Genomic DNA, 12,877 nt, shown 5'->3' with positions numbered 1-12,877 from the left:
CACAGGTATCCCACTATGCTGGAGACAAGACAGAGCCCCCAGTGGGGTCTGAACCCTCCCTGCCTGGCAGGGACAGACTCCCTGGTCCTTTGCCACGTGGCTCCCCCAGGGCACTTTCTGATGCCCATCAGATCTTCCCCATCCCTGAGGAAACCAACCTCACATCCATGTGCAATATTTCTGCCTCTCGTGCTGTTCCTGCCCCCTTTGGGTGCCAGTGGTTCATCCTGGAGGGTTTCACCTCTCTCCCTTCCCCTGGAGACTCCTCTTCCTTGATGCTTTGTGGCCAAAATGCAACTCTCTTGGGTAGATCTTTGCAGTGCCTCCAATTTCTTTAGTGCTCATCTGCCAGCCTGGTCCCTTTCCAGTGCCAATCAATGTTCCCAATGAATGTGACACTGCTCTAATTGCCTCTGCTGGTAAATTATGGACCCCCCCCCCACAATGTTTGACATAATTCCCTGGCAAAGGCAAACTTCACTTGCTCTGGCTCCTTCCCCTGAAAGGCTTTGGATTTTTGGAGGCCCTGCCATGCTTTGAGCTCCATCTGTGTTTGTCAATGTCTCACCAGGGCCCCTGGGATGCATGGCCCCTGTCATGGGTGGGATGAGGGCCTGGTATTGGCTTGGGAGAGCTTCAGACCCCAGAAATACCAAAATTAATTAGGGAAAAAGAAAAAAGAGCGAGAAGGGGAAAAAAAAAAAAAAAAAAAAGGTTTTTGCTTTTCCAAAAACTCTCTGCTGGTTTGCAAGGACCTGGTTGGTTTGGGGGTGAGGGGGAGTTTTTCCAGGCAGAAAGAAGCCCCTCCTGCAGCATCAGGACTGGCTGTTGTCCTGGGTTCCAGCCTGGGGACTGTCCTGCCCTGCTCTTGGCATGCTGAGTGTTCCCCAGCACATCATTTTTGGCCCCAGTATCTTTCCTTGTCTGGATTTGGGAGCCTGACTTGGATGCTTTGAGCCTCCCTTTGGGGAGCACCGAGGGTCCCTGAAGACCACCAGGATCCACAGCTTCTTGATCCCACTGGAAATCAGGCTTGGAGCATCTCACGCTTGGAAACCTCGGCCTTAACCTCCTCGTGCCTCAGTTTCCCTCAGCAACAAAACGGCCTGCGTGAGCCTCCCATCCTCCAGAGAGGGATTTTCCTGCCTGTGCCCGGGGGATGGGGCTCAGGGCTGGGACCACGTGGGTTTGGCAGAACCCATCGGAACCCAGGGACGTGCAGAGAGCCGGGAGCGGGGCGGAGTTTACCCTCTCCCCCCCCCCCCCGGGTAAATTCATCTCGGGCTTTTGCCACCTGGTGAGGATTAAAAGCCAAACACCCCCCTCAAGACCGGATTTGTTGCCGTTCCTACTCGGGTTCCTGGTGCCTGCCCACGGGGAGGGGACCCCAAGCACAGCCAGGCAGAGGCAAGGGTCCGGCCCCGGTGACAGCCGCCTGTCCCCCCACCCCCCTCATTTGTCCCCTGTCGGTGTTGTCCCATTAAAATGCAGTGTCTGTAATTTCTTTTCATTTTTTTCTGTCCGTTCGCTGTCAGTCGCTGTGGTGTTACCATCTTTCCTTGAGCTCTGGGGCTGGGCTGAGCTGTTCCCCCCCCAAAAAAAAACCCCAAGGATGTGGGAGAAGGTTTTAGGGGCAGATCCCTCCCATCCTCTCCCTCCCCCTTCTCATCACGGCACAAACGAGGACCTGAGAGAGAGAAACAAAGTGAGTTTTGTCCATCCCCCCCCGGGTTCCTGGGGGGGGTGTGTTTGCTTGTGGGAGACCCCAAACCTCCTTTGGGCTGGGTACCAGCTGCACCTCACCTGACTGCACAGAACCCCTCAGTCCCTGCAGCCCGTGCCCCCAGGACACTGCATCCCACTTGGACTGGGGGGGGGGCTGAGGCTGTGGGACCCCCATCCCAGAGCTCCTGCTCTACCCCGTGGGCTGTGCTTCCCCTGGGGGTCTCAGGATCCTACATCCCCCTTGGAGGAAGGACTGGGTTGGTGGGGTGCAGCAGAAATCCCTGGCAGAGCTCCCCTCTTCCCACCTATTTAGGGTCAGGGGGGTTTGGACAGGATGGGGGGGTGACCCACAGCCAGCTCACTGGCCCAGTGTCCCCAGCCCAGAGTGAAAAGGGGGATTTTGGGGGCATTAGCCACTCCTCCTGCGTGGGGAGGGATGGACCAGCTGGAGATGTGATCAGGGCTGGGGGGGATGGAGGGAGCTGAGGACCCCAACATTGGTGCAGCTTGGGGGTCACCTTGCTGAGCAGTTTTGGGGTCTCAGTCCCAGGTGGCAGCCCCAGCTGTCCCAGCAGCATTGCAGAAAGCTGTCCTGCCCTTCTCTCTCTCTGCTCCTGTGGCCACCAGCCCTGGGTCCTGTGGGAGCCCTGCCAGGGGGGGTGCTGAGCCCCAGGGCTGAGAAACTGCAGCTCCAGAGCCTTGTTTGTAAAGATGAAGCCTGTTTGTGTGTCCGTGCTGGTGTCTCGGCTTGCATGCCCTGCTGCCTTGTCTTGAGATGAATTCAAGAGCAAACAAAACAGTTTAAAAAAAGAAAAAGAAAAAAAAAACAACCCAGCCAAAAAAAAAAAACAAAAAAACAAAAAAACAAAAAAAAAACAAAACAAAAACCAAACCCCACAACAAAATGGAAACAAAAACCCAGGAAATTTGTTGACAGTGGAAATAAAAGCTTAATAACACTTAAGGAAGACCCCGTGGTCTGTGATGTGCTGAGGGGTGAGCAGGGGGAAGCAGGCAGTGTGGTGCTGTGCCTGCAGGCTGTGATGAGCTGTCAGGTCTCAGCTTCAGGCCGGGGACACCTCAGGGACCGTTCACCCCCGTTACAAGGCTCCTTCCACCACCCTTCACCCAGACACAGCTTTTCTTCTGGGTTCTGGTTTTCTTCTGAGGCTCCCTCAGCACCCACATCCTTTCCTCTATTTCCCTTTGGCAGCAAAGCCACTTCCAGCCCTGCCCTCCTGCTCTGTCCCCATCTCCTCCTCTCTCGATGCAGGGGGCCGGGTACCATCGGGTGGCTTTGGGCACACAGCTGCTGCTGAGGAAGCTCCATATGGATATCCTGGGATTCTACATCCCAGCCCGAAGCAGAGGTGCCCCTCGGCAGCCCCCTCACCCCCCCTGGTGCTGGCTGGGTGAGCAGGGGGGCTCAGATCCTGGATTGGGCTTTTCACGTGCAGTGGGATCACGTTTTGCCATTCTGCTCTGCCAAATCTCCCGGAAACGAGCACTGCGAGGCCTCCCTGCCAGCCCATCTTCATTTGTTCCCTCTCCTAACGAGGCTGACTAATCATTTTTGGGGAGGTCAAAAGAGATGCCCCAGCGGTCTAAACAAGGAGGCTGTGTTTGGAGAGGGGGTTTTGTTCCGAGGTGCCTTGTGCCAGCACCCGGCAGGGGCACTCGGGGATTTATCCCCTGGGGCAGGGGCTGGGCGAGGGTCTGGCCACTCCAGACACAGGTTTTGCAGAACAGCAAGGAAAGGGTTAAAGCTCTGCTAGCGCAGGTGTTCCTGAGGAGCTTTAGTGGGTGTGGGGAGGGCTGGCTGGGATTAATTTGGTGATGGGTGGTGGTGGTTTCTTGCTGCCCTGCAAAGTTAGAGAGATGTGCTCCCTGGTAAGTTTGGGGGTTCTGTGGGGTGGGGGACGCCCCCCTGAGCTTGCTGGGGTTCAAAGGGGTGCAAAGCCTTGGAGGGGGAGCCGTAAGAGTGAGCAGCTGTGTACGATCCTTCAGCCCTGGCACCAGCTCAGCTCACGGCTCATCCTTCTGTCTGGATGCTCAGCTTCACCTGGAGCCGGTCCTTGGCCACGGTCCCTTCCCGGATCCCGCTGGGAGATGGAGGGGGAGTTGCGCAAGATTGGAGCATCCTCCGGAGCAGCCATGAGCTCAGCAATCCTTGGCGGGGGGAGCCAGGAATCGCTCTTCTCCCCCTCCTCCCCCCCCGGGGCAGCCCCCGGCCAAGCTCAGCCTCTCCCAGCCCTGCTCCTGGCTCTGCCTCCTCTTTGCGTGGGTGTTTGCTCCTTGTTCCTGGGGGGGCCGTGCTGGGGAGCCCCCCCTTCCCCAATCCTTTTGTCCTGCCAGCCCCCACCCCCCCAGCCTCACTACAGACCCATGTTTTGGGGAGACCCTGGCAAAGGGGGGTTGCTTCCTCTGGGTCCCTCTTGCAGCTGGGTCCCCCCCCGCAGTGCCTTGGCAGGGTTTCCCTGCTCAGCCCCCGTGTCCTCCCCTAACCCCCGGCTCCCCCCGGCAGAGCGGGGGGCTCTCTGAGCCCGAGGGGGGGGTGTCAGGGCCGGGGAGGAGGCCTGGGCAACGTTTCTGACAATCCGATGGGCTGCAGGACCTGCTTCCCAATCCCTGCATCTCCATCCCAGCTCCCACCCACCTCCCCGCCACGCCGCTGGCTCCAAAAGTTGCTTTTTTTTTTTTTTTTTTTTTTTTTTTTTTCCACCCTCCGTTCCTCCCAGAGGTCAAACGCTGGAGAAGCAGGTCCGCTGCTGTGGGGGGCTGCGTGTCCCCTGGACGAGGTCCCTGCTCTGTCCCCTTGCACCCCTCGGTCCTCTCCTGGGGCCGGGGACGTTTCCCAGGGGCAGGAGCAGGGAGAGGACAGACAAGGGCTGTCCCCAGCACCTGAGGGTCTCCGCCACGATGCCACCCCACGGAGGGGTCTTTGTGGGTCTCTGGCTGCTGCTGGCTTCCAGTCTGGCTTCCGGGCCCCAGCCTGGCACAGGAGGGGCCACCCTGGCCTTCGTCTTTGATGTCACCGGCTCCATGTACGACGATCTGGTGCAGGTGATGGACGGGGCTTCCCGCATCCTGGAGCGGACGCTCAGCAGGAGCACGAAACCCATCAGCAACTACGCCTTGGTCCCTTTCCACGACCCAGGTACGGTGGGACAGGCTGGGGACTTGGGTCATACCAGGGGACAGGGCTGTAGGGAGCCGGGATGACGTTCTGGAGGGGTTCGGGGCCGAGGTGTGCACTTCCCAAGTGCCACCACTGCCCCTCCTCCCCGGTTTTAGCGCCCTGGTGACAACAGGGATGTCACCCTGGGATGAGCTGCAGCTGGAGGGCACTGAGCTGGGCAGGGGATCCCATCCCCAAGCTGCCATGGGGACACAGGGCAGGTGTTGTTCACCAAATTAATCTGGCACCCACATGCTGGGTGGCTTTTCCACTTCCAGCTTGTATTTCTGTACAAATCCACAACGTGCTTCCAGGCCACCTCAATAAAAGGCACAAAAAAACCAGCTCTTGTTAAGAGGTTTGGGGAATTTACTGCAAGACCAGAATCTTTTCTTCCTGTTCCAGTCTTTGCCTTGGGATTTTTGTGCACACCCATACACAGCAGCTGCTCTTCAAAGGAGCCCTGAGCCCCTACTAGGAGAGCAGAACCGGGGCTTTATTTTCAGCAGAAACACTGAATTTGAACGAAAAAGGCTGGAACTGGGCAGGGAAGGAAGGGGAGAGGCAATAAATGGGTTTCTCTATCACTCTGCTGGGAAACTCCCCCAGCAGAAAAAGGTTCTGGGTTTGCAGCTGTGTTGGGCAGAGCTTTCCTGGGGCTGCTCTGCCCAACCCCACACCTTGCTGGGTGCCAAGCCAGGGCAGATGCTTGACCCCGTGTCCTGCATGTCCTGTCAGGGTGTTTAAAAGCTGGGCTGGGTGTCTGGGATCATGGGCAGCACAGCCCCAGGGGACTCTGGTGGGTGGCTGAGGCAGTGCTGGGTGCTGGTGTGCTTGCAGAGGTGGGACCTGCCACCCTCACTGCAGACCCCCGGCTCTTCCAGAGGCGCCTGAGGGAGCTCCATGTCCAGGTAAGTGTCCCCAGCCCCTTGGTCTGCTCCCATGGTCCTTGGTGGGAAGCCCAGCCCTGTGTGCCTGCACGGTGGTGGGTCCTGGAGTCAATCCCTGCTCCTCTCTGCATCCAGCATCCTCCAGGGAATGAGGACGGGGCTTGCTGGGGGGTGGTGGTGCTGGGGTGGGAGTGGAGGGGGTGGGTAATGCCAGCACTGAACCCCAATTCACAGCTCTTGTCCCAACCCTTTCCTTCAGAGATTTGTTTTTTCCTTCCAAACTCTCCAGGGAACCCCAAATCTATTCTTATAAAAGTTCTGTTTGAAAATTAAAGGGTTGGGGGTTTTTTTGTTTTATTTTTTTTTCTCTTTTACTCTTTAAAAAATTACCCCGGCTGCTTTCTGCCAGCTGAAAATTCTTCAGGAGCTTAATCATGCTTCATCCATCCCTACCTCCCGTGCCTTGCTAAATCCCCGTGGCCGATCCCTTCGGATGCAGCTGTGCTCTGGTGGGAGGTGTTGAGCTGTGGCTGCAAAGTGTTTCACAGCCCTTCAGGGTGCAGGGGAACCTACAGCTGGGGCTCCCCGTGCCTCAGTGCTTGCCTGGGGTGTCAGATTTGGCTGCTATGGGGGGTTGGGGATGGTTTGGGGTGTGGGACTCCAGCTGCTTCTGTGGGGCCGGGTCCTCAAATGGTTTTAATCATCATTAGTGGGGAGAGAGGGGCAGACCCTGGTGGCACCATCCCTCTGCTCTGCCTGTGCTCGGGCTGATTCCAGCAAACTGGTGCAATTCCTCCCCAGGAGCAGAGCCTGGGGAGGATCTTGCAGTGAGGAAGGGCTGAGCCCTGGGTGGCTTGGAGCCTGTGCCACGTCCTTCTCTTTGCCGCAGGGCGGAGGGGACTGCCCGGAGATGAGCGTGGGAGCCATCAGGTTGGCCGTGGAGGTCTCACACCCTGGATCCTTTGTCTACGTCTTCTCGGATGCTCGGGCCAAGGATTATGAGGAGCAGGAGGAGCTGCTGCAGCTGCTGCAGCAGAAGCAGAGCCAGGTGGGACGTGCTGCTCCTGCTCCCCTGCCTTGGGATGGGTGCTGCAGCGGTGACCTCCCCGCGTTGCTCTTTTGGGGGAGGGGGTGTGAATTTCACATCCCCTGCTGTCTCCTTGGGCTGGGGGGCTGCTGGCTCTGTCCCCTCCCTGGGATGGATACCCACCAAGGGGTGCCATGGGGGCTGTTGCTGTGGCAGGTGGTGTTTGTGCTGACGGGGGACTGTGGGGACAGGAGCCACCCCGGGTACCGGGTGTACGAGCGCATCGCTGCCACCAGCTCGGGGCAGATCTTCCACCTGGACAAGCAGCAGGTGACAGAGGTGAGCAGGGTGACCTGCAGGAGGAAGGGTGAGGTGGTTGGAGGTACGTGTCACCCGGGATGGCAAAACTACTCTTAGATCCTCCCTGGGGTTAATCCTCGTGCTCCAAGTTCTCTGGGAGCCCCTGTATTGCAGCCGTGCCTGAGGTTCTCACCCAGTGTCATAGAAAATTGATCCCAAAATGGGCTTGCCAGGTGGTAAGGGGGAATCTGGGTTAATCTTTCCCTTTTTTTCCCCCCCGCCAGGTGCTGAAGTGGGTGGAAGAGGCCATCCAGGCCTCCAAGGTCCACCTGCTCTCCATGGACCTTGAGGATGGTGGGGAGAACACGTGGCCTGTCCCCTTTGACTCCAGCCTGCAGGAGGTCACCATCTCCCTGAGTGGTCCTGCTCCAAGGATTGAGGTCCGGGATCCAGCAGGTAGGAGCCCAGGGGAGGGGGATGGGTTGGAAGGTGATGCTTTGATTCCTGGAGAGCTCTCCTAACAGGATAAACATGGAGGCTGCAGGTGTGAGGATCACCAAATCCTGCACAAAAAAACCCTTAAATTAAAAAAAGCAATGAACTGCAAAGACCTCATAAAGCACCAAATTCATCCTACTCTGCTCTCCTCCTGGCCTGGCTTTGCCTCTGCCTTTAGGAGGGTTTTCTCTGCTGCCCTGGCTGCATGAGCTTGGTGGTGGGCTCTGCACCATGGTGAGCCTGGGAGGAGGAGATTCCTGGCCACCCAGGCTGCCCATCCCAGAGCTTCACTGGCTGTTGCAGGAAAGGTCCTCAAAAAAGGCCAAGGGCTGAAGGAACTGCTCAGCATCCCCAACTCAGCCACGGTGGTGGCTGTGGAGCCCCAGGAACCAGGGACGTGGTTGGTCACGGTAAGGTGTTGGCAGACCCCCTCCCCATCCCCTGGGGGGGCTGCCAGGCTTGCCCAGACATGGATTTCCCTCCAGCGAGGCAGAGGACACGGGGATGGGCTGGAAGGGCTTGGCTGCCACTCCCTCCCTCCCCCATCACCTCCCCCATCACCTCCCCCATCACCTCCCCCATCACCTCCCCCATCACCTCCCCCATCACCTCCCCCATCACCTCCCCCATCACCTCCCCCATCACCTCCCCCATCACCTCCCCCATCACCTCCCCCATCACCTCCCCCATCACCTCCCCCATCACCTCCCCCATCACCTTCCCCATCCCCTGCTCTTACTAAGTTCTTCTCACTCTGCTTCCAGACCCAGAGCAGTGGCCGCCACTCTCTGAGGATCACAGGAATCAGCAGCATTGATTTCCAAGCCAGTTTTCCCACCCAGCCAGATTTCCAAGCCAGTTTTTCCACCCAGCCAGACTTCGATGCCATCCAGCCCGGGCAGCGACCAGTGCAGGGTGAGGCTGGGCTGGCTGGGGACAGGGATGCTGGGGTTGTTTCTTGCAGATGGGGACGTGGCTGGGTTCTTTTTTCTTTTCCCTCTCCCCAGGTCTGCCCATCTCTGTGGTGGTGAACTGCACCGGTCTGAAGCCCCCTGGGCACTTGCAGGAGATTGAGCTCTTTGACACCTCCGGCCACCTTCTCCTCTCACTGCCCATGCAGCTCCTCTCCAACACCTCCTCGGGGCAGCTCTGGGTGGCTTCTCCCCTCCATGTCCCCCCAGGAGACTTTCTGCTAAAGGTGAAGGGCAAAGACATCCAGGGCCACCCCCTGCATCGCTTCTCTGGTGTCACCTACACCAGTGTGGTCCCTGGTGAGTGGTCCCCACCCTCCCAAAGTATTAAGAAGGAACCAGAGGCTCCATCACTGCCTCTGCTTTGGTTTCTGCTTGAGTATTAGTTTTTTTTATCCTACTTCCCAGCTCCCAAGGAGTGTAATATCTGTGCTGGTCCACAATTACTTTCAGGTCTACCCAAAGTGAACATCTCCAGCAAGATCCAGGCTTACATCCGTGAGCCCCAGCTGATCTCCTGCTCTGCATGGAGTGAGATTCCCTTCTACCTGCAGCTCAGCCATGGTAGGATGAAGCTTGGGGAAGAACAATTCTTCAGGTGAGCTTCTAGTTTGGCCCAGAGGGGTCAGCAACATCCCCCAGAGCTCTGCTGGCTCAGGGGATGCTGTGTGCTGGATGGGTACCTGCAAGCTCTGAGCATCCCAAAAGGGCAGAGAAAAGCCCTGAGGGATGGGCAGGTGGGGAAGCACCCCTGTGTCTCCCTCAGATGGAAACGAGTTGGAACTGAATGGTTGGACTTGGTTATCCCACAGGTCTTTTCTAATCAAAATGTTTCTATGGGTCTATGAAAAAAGTCCCAAGGTTTTGGAGCAGGGTGGTGGCATGGGGGTGACCCTGAAGCCTCTCTCCTTTTCCTAGGAGCTCAGGGAACATCAGCTGGTTGATCCCTGTGGTGTCCAAGAATGATGAAGGGTTTTATGAGTGCACAGCCACGAGCAAGGTCGGGGTGACCCGGGCTCACACCTACGTCTCCGTCTCAGGTGGGGACAGCTGGTGCCAAAGCCCAGGCAGTGCCCACCATTCCCTGGGGCTGTGTGGCTGGGCTCATTTCACCCCCCCCTTGCAGAGCCACCACCACGGCTCATAGCCCCAGCCAACATCACAGCTTCCCCGGGTCAAGACGTGGTCTTGTCCTGCCGAGTTTTGGCCACCGTGCCCTACAACCTGACCTGGAGCTGGGATGGGAAGGTGGCACAGTCAGGGGATGGCCGGACCAGGCTGCTGCAGAACAATTCCCTGGAGATCACCCACGTGCAGCCAGGGGATGGGGGGCTCTACGAGTGTGTGGCCCAGAGTGTCCATGGCACTGCCACTGCCTCCCTTTGGCTCTTCATCCAGGGTAGGCTCTGCCCCGGATGGGGACCCTGCCTGTTTCTTGCCCTATGGGTGGGTGCTGGGTGGCACCCAGGGGCTGAGCCCATCTCCCACCCCGTGCAGAGGTGCCGTGGGTGAGGGTGGACCCCAGCCCCCAGCGTTTTGGCAGGGGACAGGAGCTGAGGCTGAACTGCACGGCCGGGGGCCACCCCCCACCCCACACCTCCTGGAAGCGTTGGGGCTGGGTGCTGCAGCAGGATGAGAGGTAAACCCTGGGGATGGGGGGGGCTTCCCGTGGGAGAGGGGCTTGGGGTTGGTCTGGAAAGAGGAAAGGAACTGCAACATCCCCAACCCATGCATCCCCAGCTGGCTGGTGTGCTGCTAGTCCTAATTTCATGGATTTATTTTTAGGCCATTTGGTCTTATCCAGGTCATTGTCCTCACCACGGGGGACTGGAGGTGCTTTGCACACCTGGTGTGCACTCAAGCCACAAATAATACTCCTTGTTCTTCCCCTTAATTTCCTCTGCTTTTCTGCTCCCACTTCCCTGCCCAGGTCAGGCTGTGACTGCTAGAGTGAGCTTTGGGGAAAGTTATTTTTTGACTTCAGAGACGAAAAAGCCCAATTCTCGATGTTTTCCCCCTGTTCCAAGCAGCATCCTGCCCTGCAGCAGGGGGGCAGAGCTGGCTTTGAGTGTTAACCCACATCTACCAACCCCCCAGCACCTCCCACCCACCTGGGGTGACTTTGAGCCCACCCGTTTATTTCAGCAAGTTTTTCCCAGTTTTTTTCCCCTGTTTTCCACAGGGTGTTCACGGATCCCGGGGGTATCCTGCATATCCGGGCTGCTATCCCAGAGGATGCGGGGAATTACAGCTGTTATGCCAGCAACGTGCTGGGCTGGGACGAGCAGATCATCACCCTGGAGTTCACCGGTACCGGCTTCCCCCCTGGCCAGCAGCATCCCGGGAAGGGGGAGGGATTTATCCTCCCTTCCTGCTGGGACCTCGCAGCCTGACACCTGTGGGATGGGGCTGCCTGTGATGGAGGGTTTTGGGGGGGGGGCTTCGGGGTCCCCTCGGGGTGCAGGGCACCTCACCTGGTCACCCAAGCCACCTCTCCCCCCGTGGTACAGAGCCTCCGGCCATCCTGGCTGTGACACCCAACCTGAAGGCTTTGGTGGGAGAAGATGTGACCCTGGAGTGCTGGGTTTCGGGGGTACCCCCACCCCACATCGTCTGGTACAGAGGTGAGCCTGGGACAGAGCTGGGGACCCAACCCGTGCACCGGGGACCCTTCACACCCCCCTGCAGGGACACCCCGTGGTTTGGGGGTGGTGGGGATGGGGGGGGTCCCTTGGACCATCAGCTGCGGGGAGGGGACCCCTGGAAGCACTGGGGGTGCTGATGTGGGGGTCTCGGGGCAGGGGAGCAGGAGGTGGCAGCGTTCCCAGCCGGCACCCGGCGTGCGATCCTGCGGCTGCAGGCGGTGCGGGAACGGGATGCGGGGTCCTACATCTGCCAGGCCCGCGGGGAATCCGGCACCGCCTCCGAGGGCACGGCGCTGGATGTGGGCTGTGAGTCTCCGCCTCTCCTCTTGCTTGGCTGCCCCCGAGTGCTTGAGCGACTTCCACCTCCCTCTTTCCCTCTTTCCCTCTTTCCCTCTTTCCCTCTTTCCCTCCTTCCCTCCTTCCCTCCTTCCCTCCTTCCCTCCTTCCCTCCTTCCCTCCTTCCCTCCTTCCCTCCTTCCCTCCTTCCCTCCTTCCCTCCTTCCCTCCTTCCCTCCTTCCCTCCTTCCCTCCTTCCCTCCTTCCCTCCTTCCCAGTTCAGCTCCCACTTGCTGCTTCCCCGAGTGCCCCTCACCCCAGCTCCAGGCTTCCCTGAGGTGGTGTAGGATCGGTGCTCAGGACAAGCTGGTTGGATCCCCATGAGGATTCCCAAAGGTTGGGAGGAAGGATGAGCTCAAAAAATGGCAGGAGAGTGGTGTGGGTGCTGTTACAGAATGACAGAAAGTTATGGGGTGGAAGGGACCTCAAAAGATCCTGGAGTCCAACCCCGCTGCCAGAGCAGGGACGTTTGCTATTGCATGGGACACAACAGCTTGGGACAAGACTGGGGTGCAGAGTGGCCATAGGTGGGGGTGGGGGTTGTGTCCAAAAATCCAGGTGCCCCAATGGATGCTGAGGGCTTCCCATGAGAGCAGAAGGGATGGAAGAGCCTGGAGAGGAGGTGCTGAGTTGGGGGCTGTGAGGCTTGAAGTGACTGAAGGTGGAAAAGCACGAGGGGTTTTCCTGAGCCAGGGGGGTGCTGAGAAAAACAGGAAAGGACGGAAAGTTTGGGAAAGTGTGGAAATTTGGAAGAACACCAAATGCATTCAGCTGATGGGTGACTTCTCAGAGCACCTGGCTTGTAGGTTTTGCAGCCTTGTTTCTTCTCTGGGCCTGGCTGCACACAGACCCCACTCTGGGGGCATCTGTGGGACCTGCCCAAGCCCCCTCTTCTTCTGCTTTCTCCTCCAGCTGCCCCCCACTTCCCTGAACCCCTGGGGGACATGGCAGTCGAGGTTGGGCAGCACGTCAGCCTGCTGTGCCATGTCCAGGGCTCCCCCCGACCACGGATCTCCTGGTTCCGGCAGGATGGGAAGCCCATGATGGGCTGGAATGGCCCACATGGTGTTTCCATCCATCCAGAAGCTGCTGAGCTCCTCATTGACAGTAAGAGAGCTGGAGTGGTGGAGAACATGGGAATATTCTGCCCTGGTGCATGCTTAGTGTCACCCTTGGATGCTCTCCCCCAGTGGGAGAGCATTCTTTTTGACACAAGGCACCCACTCTTTTTTGACACATTGGCTCTATTTGCACTTTTTTTTTTTTTTTACTTCTGCAAGCTTGAGATGTGCAGTAAAAGCCACCAG

General features: G+C 58.4%; 1 protein-coding gene across 2 annotated transcripts in view; it reads left to right on the top strand.

The window, feature by feature from the left end:
• Positions 1-4,469: 4,469 nt before the first annotated feature.
• The window catches only part of HMCN2 (hemicentin 2), a 31,830-nt gene continuing 23,422 nt past the window's right edge, over positions 4,470-12,877 (top strand). For both annotated transcript variants that reach the window (XM_071766026.1, XM_071766025.1), the window contains exons 1-16: positions 4,470-4,882; positions 5,744-5,814; positions 6,683-6,841; positions 7,037-7,159; positions 7,405-7,576; positions 7,922-8,028; positions 8,383-8,533; positions 8,626-8,889; positions 9,043-9,187; positions 9,508-9,629; positions 9,716-9,988; positions 10,087-10,228; positions 10,772-10,899; positions 11,100-11,213; positions 11,391-11,540; positions 12,483-12,677. In XM_071766026.1, coding sequence (XP_071622127.1) covers positions 4,645-4,882; positions 5,744-5,814; positions 6,683-6,841; positions 7,037-7,159; positions 7,405-7,576; positions 7,922-8,028; positions 8,383-8,533; positions 8,626-8,889; positions 9,043-9,187; positions 9,508-9,629; positions 9,716-9,988; positions 10,087-10,228; positions 10,772-10,899; positions 11,100-11,213; positions 11,391-11,540; positions 12,483-12,677 — 2,554 coding nt within the window. In that variant the 5' untranslated portion in view covers positions 4,470-4,644. The remainder of the gene's footprint in view (positions 4,883-5,743; positions 5,815-6,682; positions 6,842-7,036; positions 7,160-7,404; positions 7,577-7,921; positions 8,029-8,382; positions 8,534-8,625; positions 8,890-9,042; positions 9,188-9,507; positions 9,630-9,715; positions 9,989-10,086; positions 10,229-10,771; positions 10,900-11,099; positions 11,214-11,390; positions 11,541-12,482; positions 12,678-12,877) is intronic.

The sequence above is a fragment of the Heliangelus exortis genome, chromosome 22, assembly GCF_036169615.1.
Source record: "Heliangelus exortis chromosome 22, bHelExo1.hap1, whole genome shotgun sequence".
In the NCBI taxonomy this organism is placed as follows: domain Eukaryota; kingdom Metazoa; phylum Chordata; class Aves; order Apodiformes; family Trochilidae; genus Heliangelus; species Heliangelus exortis.
The sequence above is the reverse complement of the archived record's forward strand: the minus strand, read 5'-3'. Positions and strand labels throughout refer to the sequence as shown.